The sequence below is a fragment of the Zootoca vivipara genome, chromosome 12 (genome assembly GCF_963506605.1).
Source record: "Zootoca vivipara chromosome 12, rZooViv1.1, whole genome shotgun sequence".
Lineage (NCBI taxonomy): Eukaryota > Metazoa > Chordata > Lepidosauria > Squamata > Lacertidae > Zootoca > Zootoca vivipara.
This window is the reverse complement of record NC_083287.1, coordinates 23,934,283-23,953,834: the sequence shown is the minus strand read 5'-3', so window position 1 is coordinate 23,953,834 and position 19,552 is coordinate 23,934,283. Positions and strand designations below refer to the sequence as shown.

The 19,552-nt window shown below is 43.5% G+C and overlaps 1 protein-coding gene across 7 annotated transcripts in view; it reads right to left on the bottom strand.

Annotated features, from left to right (window-relative positions):
- Positions 1 to 19,386, bottom strand: part of GSDME (gasdermin E) — a 33,576-nt gene extending 14,190 nt beyond the window's left edge. For 2 of the 7 annotated variants that reach the window (XM_035129207.2, XM_035129215.2), the window contains exons 1-6: positions 19,277 to 19,378; positions 12,071 to 12,125; positions 11,431 to 11,670; positions 10,132 to 10,324; positions 7,469 to 7,640; positions 4,991 to 5,111 (exon numbers count right to left, since the gene is read on the bottom strand). In XM_035129207.2, the coding sequence (XP_034985098.2) occupies positions 4,991 to 5,111; positions 7,469 to 7,640; positions 10,132 to 10,324; positions 11,431 to 11,641 (697 nt within the window). In that variant the 5' untranslated portion in view covers positions 11,642 to 11,670; positions 12,071 to 12,125; positions 19,277 to 19,378. Of the gene's footprint in view, positions 1 to 4,990; positions 5,112 to 7,468; positions 7,641 to 10,131; positions 10,325 to 11,430; positions 11,671 to 12,070; positions 12,126 to 12,750; positions 12,842 to 19,272 lie in introns of all 7 variants that reach the window. The other 5 variants (XM_060280713.1, XM_035129209.2, XM_035129214.2 and 2 more) reach the window with 5 other exon arrangements.
- Positions 19,387 to 19,552: the final 166 nt, after the last annotated feature.

The following is a 19,552-nucleotide window of genomic DNA, read 5'->3' as shown; positions in this document are numbered from 1 at the left end:
TCCAGGATCAGGCAGGAGGAAGAGATATCTTCATAAGCCAGATAGGAAACAGCGAGGAATAAGTGGCATCTGGACCCGTGATCCAGATCTGCACCATACGAAAAGCAAATTTAAAACTTATTGCCTACCCAAGAATTCTGGGAACTGCATTTTACCTCTCACAGAGCTACAGTTCCCAAGACCTTTAACAAACCACAGTTCCCAATATTCTTGGGGGGGGGGCAAAATGTGCTTTAAATGTAGAGTGTGCATACAGCCAAAGGACCTCCCCGCAAATATCAATATGGGCAAACCATACCATAGCTGGTCAACTGTGCAAGCTTCCCACCTATGTGATATCAGTGGCTGTTAGAGCACTCCCCTTCCCACTCTTCCTAAAGCCTATTTGTATGATTACAATTCCCTAATTCTAGCTGGCAAAAAGGCACTGTGCATTCCATGCTGGCAAAGCCACGAAGAAATATGGGCTGTGGTTTGCTAAGAACTATAAAGCACTCAAGAGCCACATGTGCTACCAATACTACCAGACGCATTCCCAGAAAGAGCACTGGAAATTAAGGAAAACATAGAAGCATAAAGCAAAGCACCCCCTTGTGAGCAGATACGAGCTACCCTGAAATTATGTGGCAAGGGTTTACTTCTACCCCACTTCAATATATCAATTTGCAACCAGAGGCTCACAGTGGATGCAAAATGAGAAAGAATCTGAGAAGGGGACCGTAAATGAGCCGAGACTGTGTTCATACACATTCTGGCCATTTGGAGGACATCTAAAGGGCAGGGCTACAGAGAGGCAAACTTACTGTGAAATTTAAATATATAGCAAACAGAAGAAGTATTCCAAGAGCATCACAACAGTATAAAGATGATATACCAAGGGTACAGATGGTGCTAATCCACAACTCAAGACTTGGTCCTTTTTGCAATTCAATGGGAAGAAATAGATTATGGAAAACTGATTGAGCATCATACATCCAATAATCCCTTGCAATTTGCTGCCATAAAACTTTACTACACAAGTCAATAAAACTTTTATGGGCCCAATTTGAGGGGAGTTATTCTTTGCTCAAGTTGCTGGGCACCAAGGAGAGATCAGGAACGCCCTTCTGCTGCAGCACATTCTCCCTGAATAGTGGAAACAGCTTGCCTTGCAGCATCTGCATTCCCATGCTGACATACTTATTTCACTAGCTCCTGTGGGAGGAGTGACTAACTGGGTATTAGAGGAAATATGGTTTGCTTGGTGACACACTTCGTTCACTGGGCGTCCCCCATGAGGTAGGGTTGTGGACTCTCATTCTACGGCAGGCCCCACATAAAAACATAAGAAAACATTTAAACCTTTCCCTATGCATACACTGAGATAGTAGAGGCATCCATCTTATATGACGCCTGAGAGATAAGATCACCAAATACCAAAAAGGGCAGGGCAGCAACAAAGAGGACAGAAGTTAATAAACCCAAGGGTGCTGCACTTATTATCTCGATCAAACAAACCATTCCAATAGGGAGAAGATATAGAGGCTGGAAATGTTAATATTTTATCATTAATGTTAGTGCTTAGTTGTCATCTTAAGATCTGTGCATACACACAAGCACTCTATCAAATTATGTCCATAGTGTTAAAAATTGATATGTGGAGATGAACCAGGATATCTTCACAATTACAGCAACAATAATATCTGCCCTGTTCTCTTATATCAGCCAAATAAAACCCATGAACACTGCAAACAAATGAGGCGCTTGAAGGCTTTGCATTTAACCTGCCCCTCAGATGGATCTTTTCACTGGCTTTTGCCAATGTCAAATGAGTTCCAGGCAAGCCTATATGATACTCTTGCATTGCTGAGGAGGATGAGCAAGTGGAAGAGGGTCATAAATGGTAGAAAAGAAATTCTATCTGAAATCACAGCATACTAGATACCCAGCAGGCAAGGGTCAATTCAGGCATCAGGTCCTTCAGACATCAATTCCCACATTGACACCTATAAGTCTAAGGCACTGCAGGTCACCAACTCCAGAGGGGCATAATGAGGAAACCTTTGATTCCTTCTCACTAGTTCAGGGGTGGGGAACCACTTGCCCACAGGCCAAACTTTGCCTGCCCACAAAGCCATCTGGGGCAAGCCACACTTACTCGCCCATCCTACACCTACAAAGCCCCCTTGGGCAGCTTCTGAAGTGCCCAACCACCACTTGGTTGTTGGGAGCTTCTAAAGCATTGCACAAGGTAGAGTTGGCCAGGGAGGTCAATCCAGCGTGGTTCGGGCGAACCCAGTGTTAAGTAGGATAGAAACCTCTGCTAAAATGAAGTTCTCCCCTTTCAGTGGTTTCAATGCAACCCCCATCCCGAATCCTGCTCAGTTTGAATGTGCTGTGAAGTCCTCAAGTTGGGGCTTCAAAGCACCTTCACAAGCAGTAAAGTGATGCTAAAATAGCTTTTTCCTTCCTTGTATCAGCACAGCAGCAGCAGCTAAAGTGCTTTGAAGTCCTGACTTTGGAACTTCAAAGTGCCAAACCACCTGACACCATTATGAAAGCCAGCCCACCCATGGGGGCAAGGTGGCAGGGTTGATCTTCCTTCTCCTCCTGTTGCTCCTGATGTAAATCTTCCCTGATAGGGAGAGCACCATTCTGGGGTCCGGCTCAGATACCCAAATGTCTTGGGCCACCCCCAACCATTATGATGTCAGTTGATTGACAGGCGGGTGGTCCCAACCATTTGACAAATTGGTTCCCCTGCACTAGTCAGATCATCCCTTGCAGGTCAAATAAGGCAACCCTCACTGGATGATGTCTACTGCAAAGCTGTGAATTTCCCTTTCAAGAAGTCTAACTGTATCCTGCCTGATGCTTTGAGTCCTGTGGGAGGTTTGGGAGGCAGAGGCAGTGAACAGAGTGGAAGAAGTTTTCTTTCTCTGCTTCCATTTTTGTGTTGAACATCCATAAATTTCTGAAACAAAAAATACACAAAACCCTGCAGGGTGCTTATGAAGTACTACCGGTATAGAGGTTCAGAAGGAGGTGAATGATTGAAAAGAAGGCTGGGAGAAACTCTACTGTAAAAGCAGATGGTGTATGAGCAACAATGGATTATAGCAGCTGAATGAGTTAGCAAAAGAACAAGACCGACTCTGACAGATGGATCTGTTGGGGAGTAAGACTCTTGTGTCACTAATACGTTTGCTCATTTACGATAACAGAAAGACTCTTTTGTCATACACCAAAGACAACACAATGTGGAGAGTCCCTCTTAAATGTAAAAGTGCATTTTCAAATTCAGCAAAGGCAAGAATGGCTTTAAGCAACTGTGTACACTTCCAAATCCTTGTATTGTTTCCCTCCTCTAACTCTATTCAAAAGTTATCGGACAGTGAACAACTTGATAGACTGTATCATGTCCTAATCCTAGCAAAAAGGCATCGCTCATCAAGCTACAGAGCTTGGTAATGCTGCTCAAGGGAAGAAGATGAACATATTACCGTGTTTCCCCCTTTTTAAGCCGTAGTCATAATATAAGCCAGGGCAGGATTTTTAAACTTTGTAAAATTTAAGACATACCCCGAAAATAAGCCATAGGTCTACCTGCAGGGTCGGCGCCCAGCAGCGCCGCGCAGAGTGCTGGATCGAGGAGCCGGTCTGCAGGGTCAGCGTCCAGCAGCGCCGTGCTGGATTGAGGAGGTGGTGTTCCGTGTGGCGCTGCTGGGCGCCGACCCTGCAGGCCACTTCCTCGATCCGGTGCTCAGCGCAGCGCTGATCGGCGCCGACCCGGCAGGCCGCCGGATCCACTCTGCTGTAAAAAGCACAATAGCAATGGCGGCGGCAGCAGCAGCAATTAAAGGAAAGCTGAAGAACCTGAGTGAAAACGAGGAAGAACTGGATGAAAAGAGAGCAAAAGCGGCGGCCGCCCACGCCATTTCCCCACTTTGATTTTTTTCAAGGTGATCGAACGAAGCAATGTGGGAGCCTGATTGGCCTCGGATCGAGGCAGACCGCAGGGAAACCGCAGGGGGGGGAGCCGGGAAGCGGCACTCAGCGTCCGGCTGCAACTCTGCACCTACAGAAGCGAAGTTTCTGCAAGGCATCCAACATGGAAGGGCGAGTAGGGAGGCTGGAGGAGATGGGGGCGAGGATCGTGGCCCTGGTGCAGAGCGCACGTCGCAGGCACGCTGGGTCCTTTCCCTTTGGTGAGTGCCGGCCGGCGGCTCCCGGGCCCAAGGTTCTGCCTAGCGCCGGGGCTCCTGAGAAGCCTTGCGAGGGAGGAAAGGAGGTGAAGCCGAAGCCACTTCCACCGCCTCCTCCTCCTCCTCCCCCGCCTCCTCCTCCTCCCCCTTTGCCATCGCTGCCTCTTCTCCTCGCTGCAGCGTCTCCCGCTCCCGGGTCCCGCACACTGAAGCGCGGGCGGATGGAGGTTCACTCTGCACAGGATTGGGCTGCCCTATTGCCTTTAACCCTCTTGCGGAGCTGGAGGGAGGAAGCAATGCACAAAAGGAGGCGCAGGCATTTGATCCGACTGTGCGCTTTGGTTTGGGGATCTGCCGTTTGGGTCAGTTAACTTTCGTCCCCTCGCTTGCGCACAGTGCCATCCTGCGCATTCAGTGGCGCGCTTTACCCCCAGGGGAAATGTGTGCGGCGGCGGCGGCAGCAGCAGCAGGATCGCAGCCAAAGCTGGTCCCTGGCTGTCAGAGCCCCGCTGAACTCCACGGGGCTTTCTTCTGAGTTAGGAGCCATAGGATCGCGCTGCAAGTGGCTGGGACTCTGCAGCCTCCTCTGTTGTGCATTTAGAAGGAAACGACGCAGCAGTAGCGGCACGTCTTTATTTTTTGGGGCCATCTGATCTGGGCGTTTTTTTAAAAAAAAAAATCGAATAAATGTAGATTGCTGTACCATAAAAAAACAAGACATCCCCTGAAAATAAGCCATAGTGTGTTTTTTTAAGGAAAAATAAATATAAGACGGTGTCTTAAAAAGGGGGAAACACGGTACTTACCAAATTGTCCGTCACGCTTTATATAAAGTTCTATTACAGCATAAGCAATAGCTGTGGGAGCAGGGATCTCCAAGATCACATTAGAATCCTTTATCACATTCCCATTTTCACTCACTGATACCTGAGGGAGATATTAATCCGCTCTTTAATTTACACTGGCTTAATTCAGTGCCAGTAATAACTTGCAGACAAAACGAATGTCAAGATAAACAACATACTTAGTTATGTAGCACTACAAAAAAAAAAAACCCACAAGAAAGGCTCTCTCCATCTTTTCTAAGCCAGTTACACAAGTTGATGAAACAGAAAACAAAAAAAAAAGAGTTCTTTTTTCACAGGGTGCAGACATTACAGAATTTGTTTCCACAAGGTTGGCCACAAGTAGTTGCTGGTGCCCATTAGAGAAACCTTAGGTGAAACCAGCGTCAAGGACAGGCAGAGCTCTGCCTGATGCAGAAGTGAGAGGGTAGGCAGATGAGGAATGGCAGAGGGCAAGCTGAGTTTGGCAGGACAGTGCCCCGTTTGTCCTAATATACCAACCTCTGCTAGTTGGCTATGCCCAAACAGCTTAAATTGGTTTTTAAACCATTATCGGAATTGTCCACAGGTCTACCATAAGAATGATCCTCCATGGCTATATATTGATCGTCCAGCAATAGAGGCAGTATATAACTTTCTGCTTACCAGGTACCAGAGACACACCCATGTGGGATCATCTCTGTAACACTGCTTGTGAGCTTGTACACTGCTGTCCAGAGCAGTGGACTCAATGGGACTTCAATCCAAAGCAACAGTGTTTTATATTGTTAGCCTGAGTTTGTGACATAGGCTTGGCAAAGCACCTCTATGCTGATATATAGCTTCCAACCTGGATTGGAAGATGGTGCGCCATTTTTGCAGTGTCTTAAGTACATGTTTAGGAAAAAACATCCTGACAAATGTCCCTCAGAGCTGTCTCAAAATCTTAATCTGCAGCAGATTCAGAGGCAGAGGCAAGCATCACTGGGCACCTGGGTACAAAGCTTTGTAAGAGACCAGCTACTGACTTCCTGAGCTTCGTGGCCCTGATACTCCTCTTCCTTTCTTTGGCTGCCTCCCATCCCCAAGCAGGGCAAGAATAAAGCAATGCTCTCCACTTGCTTTGCACTCTCCCTCTGCGTGGTCATGCAGATTGCACTCAGAAGGAGAGGGCAAGCAAATGGGCAGTTGCAACGTGGAGATAGGTGCAGAGAGCGGAGCCTGTTGGAGGTATGTTGCCCAAAGCCCCAGCTAGCACTGCTCTAGAGTAATCCTGCCATAGGGAAATTTTTCTTTTCACAGGCAACAATATTCTTCAACACCTGCCAGCAGAAAGTTGTGGGGCTGGGGCGGACACAAACATGTACCATATACAGAGCTTTAGTTCTATGAAGCCACATAATTTTTAGTAAGCAGACCAGGGATGTGGAACCTGTGGCTTCCTTGGATGTTGTTGGACTACAGCTCCCCCAGCCCCAGCCATCAGGACCCAAGGTTACAGTGGGGGGTAGTAGTCCAAAAGAATCCAGAGGGCCAAAGGTTTCCCCACTACTGATTAGAATTAGGGGACAATGTGAACTCCCATTGTTCGGTCCCTGCTCCTGCAGTTCGAAAGCACGTCAAAGTGCAAGTAGATAAATAGGTACTGCTCCAGCGGGAAGGTAAACGGTGTTTCCGTGCACTGCTCTGGTTCGCCAGAAGCGGCTTAGTCCTGCTGGCCACATCACCTGGAAGCTGTACACCAGCTCCCTCGGCCAATATGAGCGCCGCAACTCCAGAGTCGTCTGCGACTGGACCTAATGGTCAGGGGTCCCTTTACCTTTACCTATTATTGCAAAGCTTTCCTTGCAACTGAGCTTCCATAGGAGAATGTCCCACAGAGCTGTACCTCGGCATGTGGAATTGCTGCATTCTTGTGCAGAGGAGTGTTCACAATCAAGAAAGCTAGAGGGACCTATAACAACACAGATAATCTTAAAACGCTAAAGTGACCATTTCAGTTTACTTTAGAAAAACACAGTCATACTGCAGCTTACGCAGGGGTTATGTTCCAGGGATTGTGCAGAAAGCCAAAATCGTGTACAGTCAAAATAACCCTGGAACGTATTCCGTGCGAGCATCCCTACCTTTTTGAAGTTGGTGCGCCAAGCAGATCTTGCCCCACACAAGGTGCTTTCCGCCTTGCTTACTGGGCTCTGGGGAGGTTTTCGCCAGATCTTGCAGGGCTGTCCGAGATCTCGTGACAGCCTCCCAGAGTCCACACAAGAGCTTCCCAAAGCCTGGCAAGCTATTCTGAGAGTTTTTCAGCTCTCTGCCTTGCATGTATTTAATCTGTGCGATTTCAGCTGGCCAACTGCCAAGCATGTGAAGCAGAAATCACTCAAGTTAACTGTGTGTGAGGTGCAATTCGACAGTACGTATCTATAATGAACTGCACTGATTTTTTTTTCCAGTTCTTACCTTGATAACTTTTGTCTTTATCCCCACCATACTAGCCATTTTTTCTTCTGTCTGAATATGTTCAGATATTAAACATTTCTGGGTTGTTACTATTCTTTCTGTCAGGATACAAAGAACTTCATGCTTTCTTTCAAGCATTTGTTGCAGCAATGTATTGTGCAGATTAACAGCCCTGAAGGAGGAGTATGAAACAGACAAAAATTGCTACCAAGAAAAAAAAGTATCTTTATTAACTACACCAGGGATAGTCAATCTTTTTATACCTACCGCCCACTAATGCATCTTTTTTGATGGTAAAAATTTTCTTGCCGCCAACCAGTGCTTGATGGAAGGAGGATTCAGCTGGTGTTGTAGAACCCCTTACCGCCTACCTAGAATCCTGAAATGCCCACTAGTGGGTGGTAGGGACCAGGTTGACAACCCGTGAACTACATGCAGAGCACTGATCTGTAAGAGGCTGATAAAGTGTTCATTCTTTGGTGGCAAATTGCAAACAAGAGAGGCACAAACAAGAGAGATGCAACCCTAGTTCTGCAAGCGGATGCTCCTTGCTAGTTTGTCAGTGTCTGGTAAATCAATCTGAGGATGCAATTCCATAGCTGGGCATCACCCTATGCCTGGCAGCCAGCCACATCCCATGAGCAAGCAGGAACCTCCGATGAAAGTCTCAACAAGGCTGGTTTGTATGGGAGCAGGCAATTCTTTAAAAAATCTAATGGTATTAATAGGTAAGCATGTTCCAATGTGCCAAGAGAATGAAAAAAAAAATTCCCCAAAGAAGATTGTAGACTTCCTTAATAATCTCCAGAGAGCAGGATTCATTATAGTCAAAGAAACTTGTTAATGGCACACTGTTAAGCTAATAACATCAATTACAGCAAGCTTTTACAAGCTAGCTATTACGGTGCCTAGAAAATGCATCCTAATATCAATTAACAGGTAAATCTAAGAGGATAGCAAACAATTAAGGATATATTCATTCTTTTGCACAGTTAAGTGCAAAAGTTCTTGCTCCTTCCTCTGTTTCAAGCAGACTCAATACCTGAACTAGATGTTACATGCAAACATTTGTAACAAATCCCAGATGCTCATCCAAGGAAAAGCCACTTAAGGAGGTTGTATTTGAAGCAGAAGGGTTGTGTACACAGGTGAGAGGCAGGACCTAGTACTCGGTCCTTTCACTAACCCCCTTTTTGTTGTTATTGCTGCCTACTGCCCTGTGCGAATCTGTGCGATTCCAAATATGCATTCTCTGCATACGTTCCAAACACGCTGCTGTTGTGTCTCTTCTTAAAGGTTGTATAAATACTATTTATAATCTATAATATGCACTCTACCTATCCCCTCTTGACTTCACCTAACTGACATATATCAGTAAATAATATGATTAATCAACACCAAGGATAATTCATTATTCGGCTATTCAATTCCATAGGAAGCAGTAGGTTTCTACAGGTGTTGATCAGGAGTCACAAGTATACACAAAGGAGGTTGGGGGGGGGAGAGAGAATTATTGTTTTGGTGAAAAAAATCCCCATAGCATATAGTTATGAAATTGCAAAGGGGTTTGAACTCTGAATCTTGTTTCTTGTTTTTCCTCAGCATGCTGGAGCAATAAACCACCACCTCATTCCCTCTACCCAAAACACCGTCTGCAGTTGTATAAAGCCAGGTTTTATCCCCTTGGAAGGGAGCTAACTAGACCAGCACACACTAATCTAATCCTCTGTCACATTCCACCAAGCAGAGCCCCATGTTAGTTCATCTATTAATCCAATTCAAAATACAGCTTTCCAGTGGATTAATTTCAGGCATGCTTACAAAGCACAATCCGTACTATTAAGCTTCAGTTTGGCTCAACAGCTTTCCAGGTTGTGGCAGTACCTTGTTCTGTATCTTCCTCAATTAAAAACCATTTAAAAGCCACACCTAGTTTGATGGTTACTTAGCTCACTGCAATTATGGAAAGAGCAGTAAAGGCACCAACGATCATGCTACCTAATTAAAAATTGGGTGTCGTTTTATACAAGGAAAGTGAATGCAAAGGGGGACGTGCAATTAATGGCAGCAGCAAGCAGGAGATTGGCAGCAGCGATTGGGCAGGTGATTGGCGGCTGTGGCGAGGTGGGCAGGCAATTGGCGGCTACGGCAAGTGGGTGTGTGGGCTGTTGGTGGCAGCGAGTGGGCAGACAATTGGGGGCTGCAGCGAGGTGTGCAATCGGCAGTGGCTGTGGCAAGCGATCGGCAGTGGCGGGCAGGCGGGTGAGCGATTGGCGGAAGTGACCTCCCCCACCCCCACTCCCCCAAAAGCTAAACAACTTAATTTCTTAATTATGGGTTTAAAAAAATTAGGGGTCGTCTCATACATGGGGGCGCCTGAAAAATATGGTAGCTTGAAACTTTCTCATTAGATATCTTACCTTGAGAGCTTTCATCAAAGCAAAATGGCAAAACATATTGCAAAGTCAGTTAATCCCAATTTTAAGTATGCAGATTGTTTCATAACAAATACATACTTATTATTATTATTATTATTATTATTATTAAAATCACAATTTTGGAAAGTACTGTGGAAATATTGCACCTTCAACTACGTTGCCTTAATATTAAGTGCATTTAAAAAAAACTTCACAAGGATACCAGCTTTGAAGCTGAATACCTACTTTCCCTCAACATCCTTCATAAGCTTCTGCAAGTCAGCTTCTTGCTTTTTCAGATTTCCAAATGACAACTGGCTTTCCACAACACCTCTTCCTCCAGCTCCTAGATTAATCGTCCCAAATGAAGTTTCAATGTTTCCTTTGACATAGTCTTCAAACTTCCCCTCGTACTTCACAAAATCAGACTCCACAACCACTTGGAAAACAAGCAAAAACATAGAAATAGCTTACCCATCAAAACATTAGATTGGAAAGACAAGCAGAAATCACAGAATGCTATAATTCTACAATTCTATGTTCTGCTAAAGTTGCTTCATCCTGACTACACCTGATGATGTAGAAACTTGCACCACAATAAATCTTATATGTATGTGAGGCGTCACAAGACTCTGCTATCCCCAATGTTATTTAATATATGGAAACATTGGGAGCGAAGTGCCATCAGTATTATTATTAGTATTATTTGTGTGTGTGTCAAGAGGATTTTTCAGTTGGATGAATATTATTTGATTGGCCATTTCCTTGTAATTTTTTTGCTTTCCAATTTTTCTTGTGTTTCTTGTTGTACAATGGTACTTGTTGCACTTGTTGTACAGTGGTACTTCAACTTACGAACGACTCGACAACCGAATTTTTCTACTTACAAATGGGGCAAATGGCCGCGCACTTACAAATTACTTGACATCCAAACGGAAACCACGGTGGTTTTAGATAGGGTTTTTTCGACTTACGAATTTTTAGATGGGGTTGCTTTGACTTACGAATTTATCCGTTTCCAATGCATTCCTATGGGAAATTGTGTTTCCAATGGCACTTTTCGACATATGAATTTTTTGACCTACGAAGGTGCCTTTGCAACGGATTAAATTCGTAAGTCAAGGCACCACTGCACATGTTTTCTATAAAGTTAGTGGTATATACATATTTTTTATCAATAAGCAAATACATATATAAATGCTGTGGGTTTTTCTTCTGAAACAGACTTACTCCTCTGAAAATTACCAACTTGAGGATTTGTATCTGAAATACAGAAAAACCTGATAGCCACTGAAGAACATCAGCGCAATAAAATTCCATTTGTGTTTGCATTGGAAAAATTATTAGTATCTTACATACACTTTAAAAGGACATGTTAAAATGCATTAACATGGCAACATCTGCCTTTACGAAACTGAATATTTAAAAGCTTTCAAAAATTAAAGTGGGCAAATCTTCTGCAGGCTGATTTGAAATACTTTTTTTTATTAACGGCTTGGACTTTATACTTTCTTATCTCCTGTGGCAACGTGTAACTAATTTTACCTGGTTTTATGGGTTCATCTTTAGCAAGCACATCATTCAATGTGACTGATAAGAGATGATACTTGGGTTTCTGCCAGCACCAGGTTTTCTTCTTCTTTGTCACTAAGTTCAGGAACTGTAATTTGTCCAAGTTATTGAGCCGAGATACGGGGATCAAGTCTCCTCCACAGTCAATTTCTCTCACAAAATTCTTCGTTGCTTTTGCAAACATCCTGGTTTTGTTTTCACTTCCTTAAATACCTGAAAGGGAAAAATCAAGACATGAATTGAGATGGTTGCAGGCATGGATAGATGATTTCCTGGGGAAATTTAAATTGCAACAGTGCAGGTATACTGCAATATATGAGAAAGGAAAAAAGTAGCTTCCCTAGGTGATGTTTTCTACCTCCATTGCCAGGATCAAAGTTTATACTACAGAGGTTGCCTTGGGCTCTGCTGGGAGCAAGGGTGGGATACAAATTTAACCAATAAATAAATAAATATTGCGAATTGTACTGACATTGTATTTTGTAAGGCTTTATATTGTTAATTTCTGGTTTAAAATATTTATGTATGTTCCACACTGGGACCTTTGAATAAACAGCAGACTATAAATGGCCACAATAAACAAACAACAAAATGTGCACATGTAAATCCTTACTTTTCATTCCAAAATACATGTTCTTGATGACTGGGAAAGGAGCCTCTGCTTAAACCTATTTTAAAGAGAAAGTGTCCATTTCATACATAAGCACACTTTATATCTGATAGGGTGTGTATGCTTGGGTGCCACTACCAAGTACAAACTTCCATGCAAGTTTCAGTCCTTAAATGCAGCAAGAAGAATGGTTGCACCATGGACAGAGTGTATATCAAGCAAGCTGTGACTCCTCATCTCAGGGTCGTGGGTTTGAGCCCCATGTTTGGTAAAAGATTCTAGCATTGCAGGGGGTTGGACTAGATGACTCTTGTGGTCCCTTCCAACTCTACAATTCTATGATTCTATGTGGGAAAGATTTTGGAACATTCAGTAGAAAGAACAGAGCCCCAAACCACCAACAACTGCAAAGCATTTACGAATACAGTTCTATAAAGTAGTTTGAAATTTGTTTTACCCAATATGTAAACAACTTATATTAATCTAACTGCCAATTATAATTTATGTGCACAACTTTGAGTTTAATTGATGAATCTACCATTTTTATACAACCACAGTTTGACTGGAACATGTGACTAAATACTGAACCAAGCAAGCCACAAGGCAGGATGTATTAGAACAGGCAACATATAATCCTTAAAACTGGAACTAATTAGTTTTAACTAGTGTGGCAAACAACTCACTTTGCTGACGAGACGACATGTGTCTTTGTAGCTCAAAGTGTCAGATGCAAGTGACAGACCGCCTTGACAGACTAGTGGTCCAGATTCAATTCTAAGCAAAAATATTAAGAGATAGTTTCCAGCTAAAAAGAGTTCTTCAGAGTGCCAGAAGTGAAGTAGAAATGTCATCCATAATTCATTGTTCTTTCTTATACTAGAAAGATATCAAGGTTGACTCTGATATAACTCTCGTATGGCTCTGGTATCTGAAGAAGTGTGCATGCACACGAAAGCTTTTACCAAGAACAAACTTAGTTGGTCTCTAAGGTGCTACTGGACAATTTGTTTTATTTTTTTATATATTTCAACTGCGTCAGACCAACACAGCTACCTGAATCTGATATAAAGTGCTTGAGAGCTCCCCTGTAGATACTTATCAAAAGGATAAGGAGATTACAACAAAGGTAGAGTTTACCTGTACAGATTACAGCAGGGGTAGGCAGCCTCAGGCCCGTGGGCCGGATGCAGCCCAATCACCTCCTAAATCCGGCCTGCGGACGGTCCAGGAATCAGCATGTGTTTACATGAGTAGAATGAGTCCTTTTATTTAAAATGCATTTCTGGGTTATTTATGGGGCCCGCCTGGTGTTTTTACATGAGTAGAATGTGTGCCTTTATTTAAAATGCATCTCTGGGTTATTTGTGGGGCATAGGAATTCATTCACCACCACCACCACCACCCCCCGAAAAGAAATATAGTCTGGCCCACCACATGGTCTGAGGGACAGTCCACGGCTGAAAAAGGTTGCTGACCCCTGGATTACAGCTTTGCCATCAATATGTTGCTGTCTTCTACTGGCTACTAGAAATTGCCCCCAGGCAAACAGTAGATGACTAAAAGTCATTGGTTTGCATGTAAGCTCCATAGCTCCATGCTTCAGTCTGAAGTTGTATTGTCCAAATTTGTTATTTCACTGACGGTCTATCTATAGGCAGCAGGCATGTTTTTAAGTATTAGAGCAGATGTAAAATTGAGAAGTTTGGGTGTATTAGTTCTTTTAGTCTTTTTAACTGCTGTGTCGAAGATTATAATGCGTTTGCTTTTGTAATTGAATGTATTTTATTTTATCTATGTTGTGGGCTCATAGCCGAATAAAGACATCTATCTATCTATTAGAGCAGCAGTAGCAGAATCACATCACGGACCCATTTGATTCTTGAGTCTTCTCTGAACTATAACAGCAATGCCGGTCTGTTATACTATACTACAACTCCCAGGAGTCTTCGTCTTTCTTTGCCAGTATTAATTTTGTTCTTCACCTATCCTGGAAAGCTATGAAGATGATTCTGCCAGATTCAGTTCAGCACAGGCTCTTCAGGGACCAATGTCTCTTGGAAAGATCTACTAAGACAAACCCAATAGGCTTCTGAGGCTACTGCCATCACATCTGATTTGACCCTGAGATCAGAATCAGCTTATTGCCTGTGCTCTGCAAAGTGATCTTGATCTTTCGTTTTTCTTGCACTGAGTCATTGGGGAAGGCATGCAGTAAACTCTAATAAGAAGAGCTGATAAAAGATAAAAATTATCCAATTAATCACATGAATTCTAACTGACTAATCAATGACATGAGTTCACGCATGAAATCCTGGTTCTGAAGAGAGAGGGGGGGGGACTTTTTTAGATAATACCAAGCAGGCAGCGTCTTAGAAAAGCCACTCCATCTTATGAGAAAGGAAGAAAAAAAGACTCAAGTGTTTGTAAGCATCTTTTAAAACATAAAATAAAGAAAAGGTGTCAACTGCCCAGTTCGTTGAGAATACATTTTTGAATAAAAAGATTTTTGAATTGACTAAACTGTGAAGTCCAATTAATTCGCTGTACGAATCTGACACAAAAGCTGCAACTGCCTTCAGAAGATAAGCCAAAAACTGTTTTTGTATACAGTCTACTTAAGGGATCTTCCAACGATTACTCAGTTAGTTAGTTCAGGAATCACCTAGCAATCCACATATTCTTGGGCTGAACCCTGAGAGTAAAAACAAGCTCTGATCCATCTTCCAGCAAAGTGTCTCGAATTAAAGGGGAGCAGGGGGGAGTGAAGAGATACAGATGATCACTCACAAAGCCCTACATAGTTTTGTTGTACGTAGGAAGCTGTCTTACAACAAATCAGACCATCAGTTCACCTGGCTCAATATTATATATTGCTGACTGGCAATGGTTCTCCATGGATCCAGACTGGAGTCCTTCCCAACACCACCTGAAGATACTGAGAACAGAACTTGAGATATTTTGCATGCAAACATGTGCTGTCACTGAGATATAGACACTTCCACAGTCAGAGTTGAGGCAATTTTTTTTGTTCCAGCACTGATCAGCTAGAATTCCTAAATAGGAACATAAAATGAAAGCCTTTCTCTTAAACTCTGGCCATGATTTTTCTATATATTCCTTTGAGGTTACATCAAAGTACTTTATTATTATTATTATTATTATTATTATTATTATTATTATTAGTCAAAGTATTTCCTGCTCCTTCCTTTTTAAGGGTTTCTTCTTTTTAGAAAAGTTTTGTAATCCTCAGAACAACTAGCTATTTACAACCAGTGCTTTCTAAAACTGGAAATGACAGATTCCCCCACCCCAAAATCCATGCATGTAGCAATGGGCAAGCTATTAATTTTTATCTCTATTTTGGTAGGGAAATAACTTTTGTGAAATGAACTGAATAGCTGCAGCACACTGACAACAAATAGATGAGGGGGGAGGAAAGGTTCCTGTTTGAAGTAGGGTTCTGACAAGAGGTGAGATTTATTAAAAAGCATGCTGTTTGCCAAACATTAATAGCATAATAGTTATTTAACTGTCATAAATCAAAACACCTAACTTCTCTGAATTTCAATGAAGTGTGAAGCAAATGTTCTTGTCTGAACTGTAGCATGTAAGATCTACTGCCTAAAGCCATGTTTTGAAATGTAATCATTTTAAAAACATTTTAAAAATCGTTTAAAAATATATATGAGTAAACACCATCACCTTCATTCAGAACACATTCAGACCAGCAGGTGGATAGTTTTTCTAGAACAGGGCCTTCATTAGACTGTCCAAAGTGGGGCAGGGCATTCGGCATCTCAGTTAAAGTCTGTGCAAACAGACCTCTTGTGGAATGGAGAATGCGTTTTGCTCTGGTTAGCACTCCCTGCTCTAATCATCTGTTTTGGGCAGAAGACCAATTCCAAATACACCCTCGCCCAAATGTCTGATCAGAGCTGCCAAAGCTAGCAGTGCCAACCATCTGTTTTGTGGAGTAACCCTTGTGTGCAGGAATGAAAATTCAAGCTGCTGCACTAGAATATTTCTGTGTGGGAATTATAGTGAAAGTCTGACCCACCCTCAACAATCATTTGGGTTTTTCCAGATATCATTCTAACACACAACTTGCTAAAGGAAGGCTGGAATTTTTTTACTACTACTACTACTACTACTACTACTACTACAACCTCTAGCATTCAATTTATATGCTCTTGCTCAGGATGGCAAACACATAAATGATATCAGCATGAGGCCCTCATCTGTAGCTCACAATGGTTAGTTGAGTATGTTAATGAGGGAGCAGTGTTACAAACGCTGATATATAAGCCAGGCGCCAAATGGCTCCTTAAAACAGGGTTACAAGTGACGAAAAAGGAATGTCTAGATCAGGGGTGGGCAGATCCACACCATACATTAAAAGTGTATTCAATGCACATTGTGCATTGCTTTCCCCCAAATCCTGGGAATTGTAGTTACTCCCTTCCCAGCATCCATAACAAACTACAGTTCCCAGGATGCCTTGCATTTCCCTTATTTTAAAATGCAGTGGAGGGCTCTGGATGTGTTCTTCCAAGTCAAACATAACTATTTTGAAGTTGCAACACCCTTGTGTGTTGGCCTCATACTTTTTATTTTCACACAGGGAGCCATTTGTGCAAAATTCCCTGAAGCTGAAAAGCTGCAGTACTGTAGTCCTGAATGAAATAACTGTTTTTTAATTGACGTAATACACTCGTGCTCTTAGCAACAGTTTATTTTTCACACAAACTGCTCCTTATTTTCAGAAATGAAAATGAAGTGGTCAAGACATCACATGAACTCCACTGTACCTCAAAAATAAATGTATGAATTGGTTCCAAATTTTACAGACATTTCAAATGATTCAAATGAGAGAAGGCTGTAACAGATGAAGACTTCTCTGATTCTGAATGGTAGAACACTAAAGTTGAAAGGGCCCCATCTAGTTCAACCCCCTGCAATGTGGGAATCACAGCTAAAGAATCTTTGATAGATGGTCACCCAAACACTTTTGAAAAACCTCAAATGAAGGAGAGTCCACCACCTTATCCAATAAGCCCCATTGGACTAAGTGGAGCTTACTTTTGAAAAATCATAGGTAGGATCTTGTGGCACTGGTGAGGAGAGGGTAGCAAAACACTTAAACAAGTCCCAGTAATGCCAACCAGCCTGCTAAACTTAAAAATGTGGCAACAAGTGTTTGAAACATACAAATACGTTAATGCAGTTGCATGTACAAGGAAAGCTTAAGTGGAAATGCATTGAGTTTAAATAGGAAAGCATGAGATGGCAGAAGACAAAAAAAAAATCAAAGCAGAGTGTATTGTTGGGCAATTAATGAAAACTGCACCCACAACTTCAGTCATGAAACTCACCCGGTAACTTTGGGGTCGTCACTATCTCTCAGACCTCACTGTGCCATTGTGAAGAAAAATTGCGAAGTGAGTCAAATGTGAAGAGGGAAATTAACTTGGCCAAGAAAGGTAACAGATAAGTATTTAAATAAACAAAACTGTGTAGACTGCCTTGAGGTTCTTGAAGAAAGGCAGAATTTAACTGTAAATTGTTTACATCACTGCTATACACAGCTATACAGTTATGTGTGGGGAAGAGGCCAACACTGTTGTGTGGTTACAAAACATGCCTGAAAAATCAATAAGTAAGACCCAAGAAAACATATCACTGGTATACAATCTGTGGGTAGAATAGGGAATGGTGCATGTGTGTGTGAAGGTTTGTTTTTTTACAGCACTTCTATTTTAAGAGTGTGCATGAGAGAAAAAGGTGAAGCAACTTAATATGGAATATAGTATATAGTGTCCATAGGGCACAAAAAAATAAGTTTTTAAACTAGCTAAAACACTTTAAGATTATTTTAGGGGTGCTGTGACATTATAGAATTATGTATAGTCAAGAAGAGAATGTGGATAAAGAGGATCCTCCTCTTCCTCTTTCAATACTAGAGTGTTGTGGGGTGAGTAGCAGACAGAATGAAATTACATCACAGAAGATCCAGGAAGGACAAAGGGAAGTAGCTCTTTGGAGTATTCATAACTAATATTGGAAATTGACCATGGTATGATGTGGCAATAGCTGCTGACTTTAAAAGGAAATGGAAAGCCCAAAAGCAAGTTTATCAATGGCCACCAGTTCGGTGAAGCTAAACCAGTCTGTGTACAGTGCTGTAGCTATGGTGGGGGGGGGGGGGCTAGCTGGGTTTTTTGCCCCGGATGAAGTCTCCAAAGGGGCGCCATTGAGGCTTCCAGCCTCAGTGTGTGTACACAAATGCATGTTGTGGGGGTGTGTGCCAAGCTGAACCCAGGTGAAATAAAGTCTAGTTTTGGCCCTGCTGTGACCACCTGGGAACCACATAAACATTACCTCAGGTGATAATAATGCTGATGATTTTATCATCTGTACCCTGACCATTGCTACTGGGTTGCCACAGCCACTCTGGTTGGCTCCATGGCAGAAGATAGGCGAGAAAATAAACAATGTATTAGCCAATATTACTCAACAGAACCTCCAGGTTCAGGGGCAGTGTACCTCTCCATCGGCAGCAAACAAGGAGGGAACATGAGAAGAGCCTGCTGGATCAGTCCAGCATCCTGTCCCCACGGTGGCCAACCAGATGCTTGTTGGAAAAGTGCAAGCAGGATTTGAGCACAAACGAGAGCCCTCGCCCCTCCTGTGGTTTCCAGCCACTGGTTTTCAGAAGCACGGCTGCCTCTGGCCGTGGAGACAGAGTCTAGCCATTGTGGCCAGTAGCCATCTATGGCCGTCTCCTCCGTGAGAGGAGGTACTGTTGGCTTGACACCTGCTTGTGGACTTCCCCAAAGTGGGGACACCTGCCTGGCCACTTGTGGGGAGAACTGGAGGTTGCAGCGTGAAGGCCATTGACCTGGGAGGAAGGCGTCCATCTGAGGAGACAAGGTCCAAGGGCTGCAGTCTCAGCCTCGCCCTTCCAACAGTGGGGCTCTTTTGCGTTCTTACAGCGCGAGCCCTGAGGAAAAGCAGGCGCGAGCGAGACGGAACCACGTCCAGAATGTGTTGTCCTTTTTTTAAGGCAAGGCTTTCGAAAGGGAGGGCTGTGGGGCGTTACACGAAGGGAGCACAGGAGAGAAAGCAAGGCAGAACTCCGCGAGCGACAGAAGAGGCGAAGGGGGGGGGGAGCTGTGGAGACTTCTCGCGCGGAGGAGGGCCCTTACTCACGGCTGCTCCGCGTTCGGCCGCGCGCCGCTGCTCGCGAACCCGACGTCTGCGCGACCCTCTTCGGTGCAGCTGGACTGCAACTCATTGTTCGCGCCTGCCTATCACTCCAGGCCGCCACGCCCAGTCCGGCGGGGGCCACGCCCTCCCCCCGCCCAGTATGCTGCTGGAAGAGCGCGTGGAGGACAAAGGGCGGGCCTAGAGGTAGAGAAAGGGTGGATTTGCTCCGAGGTAGAGAAAGGGTGGATTTGCTCCGATTTACAGTATTGGGGTTAACCA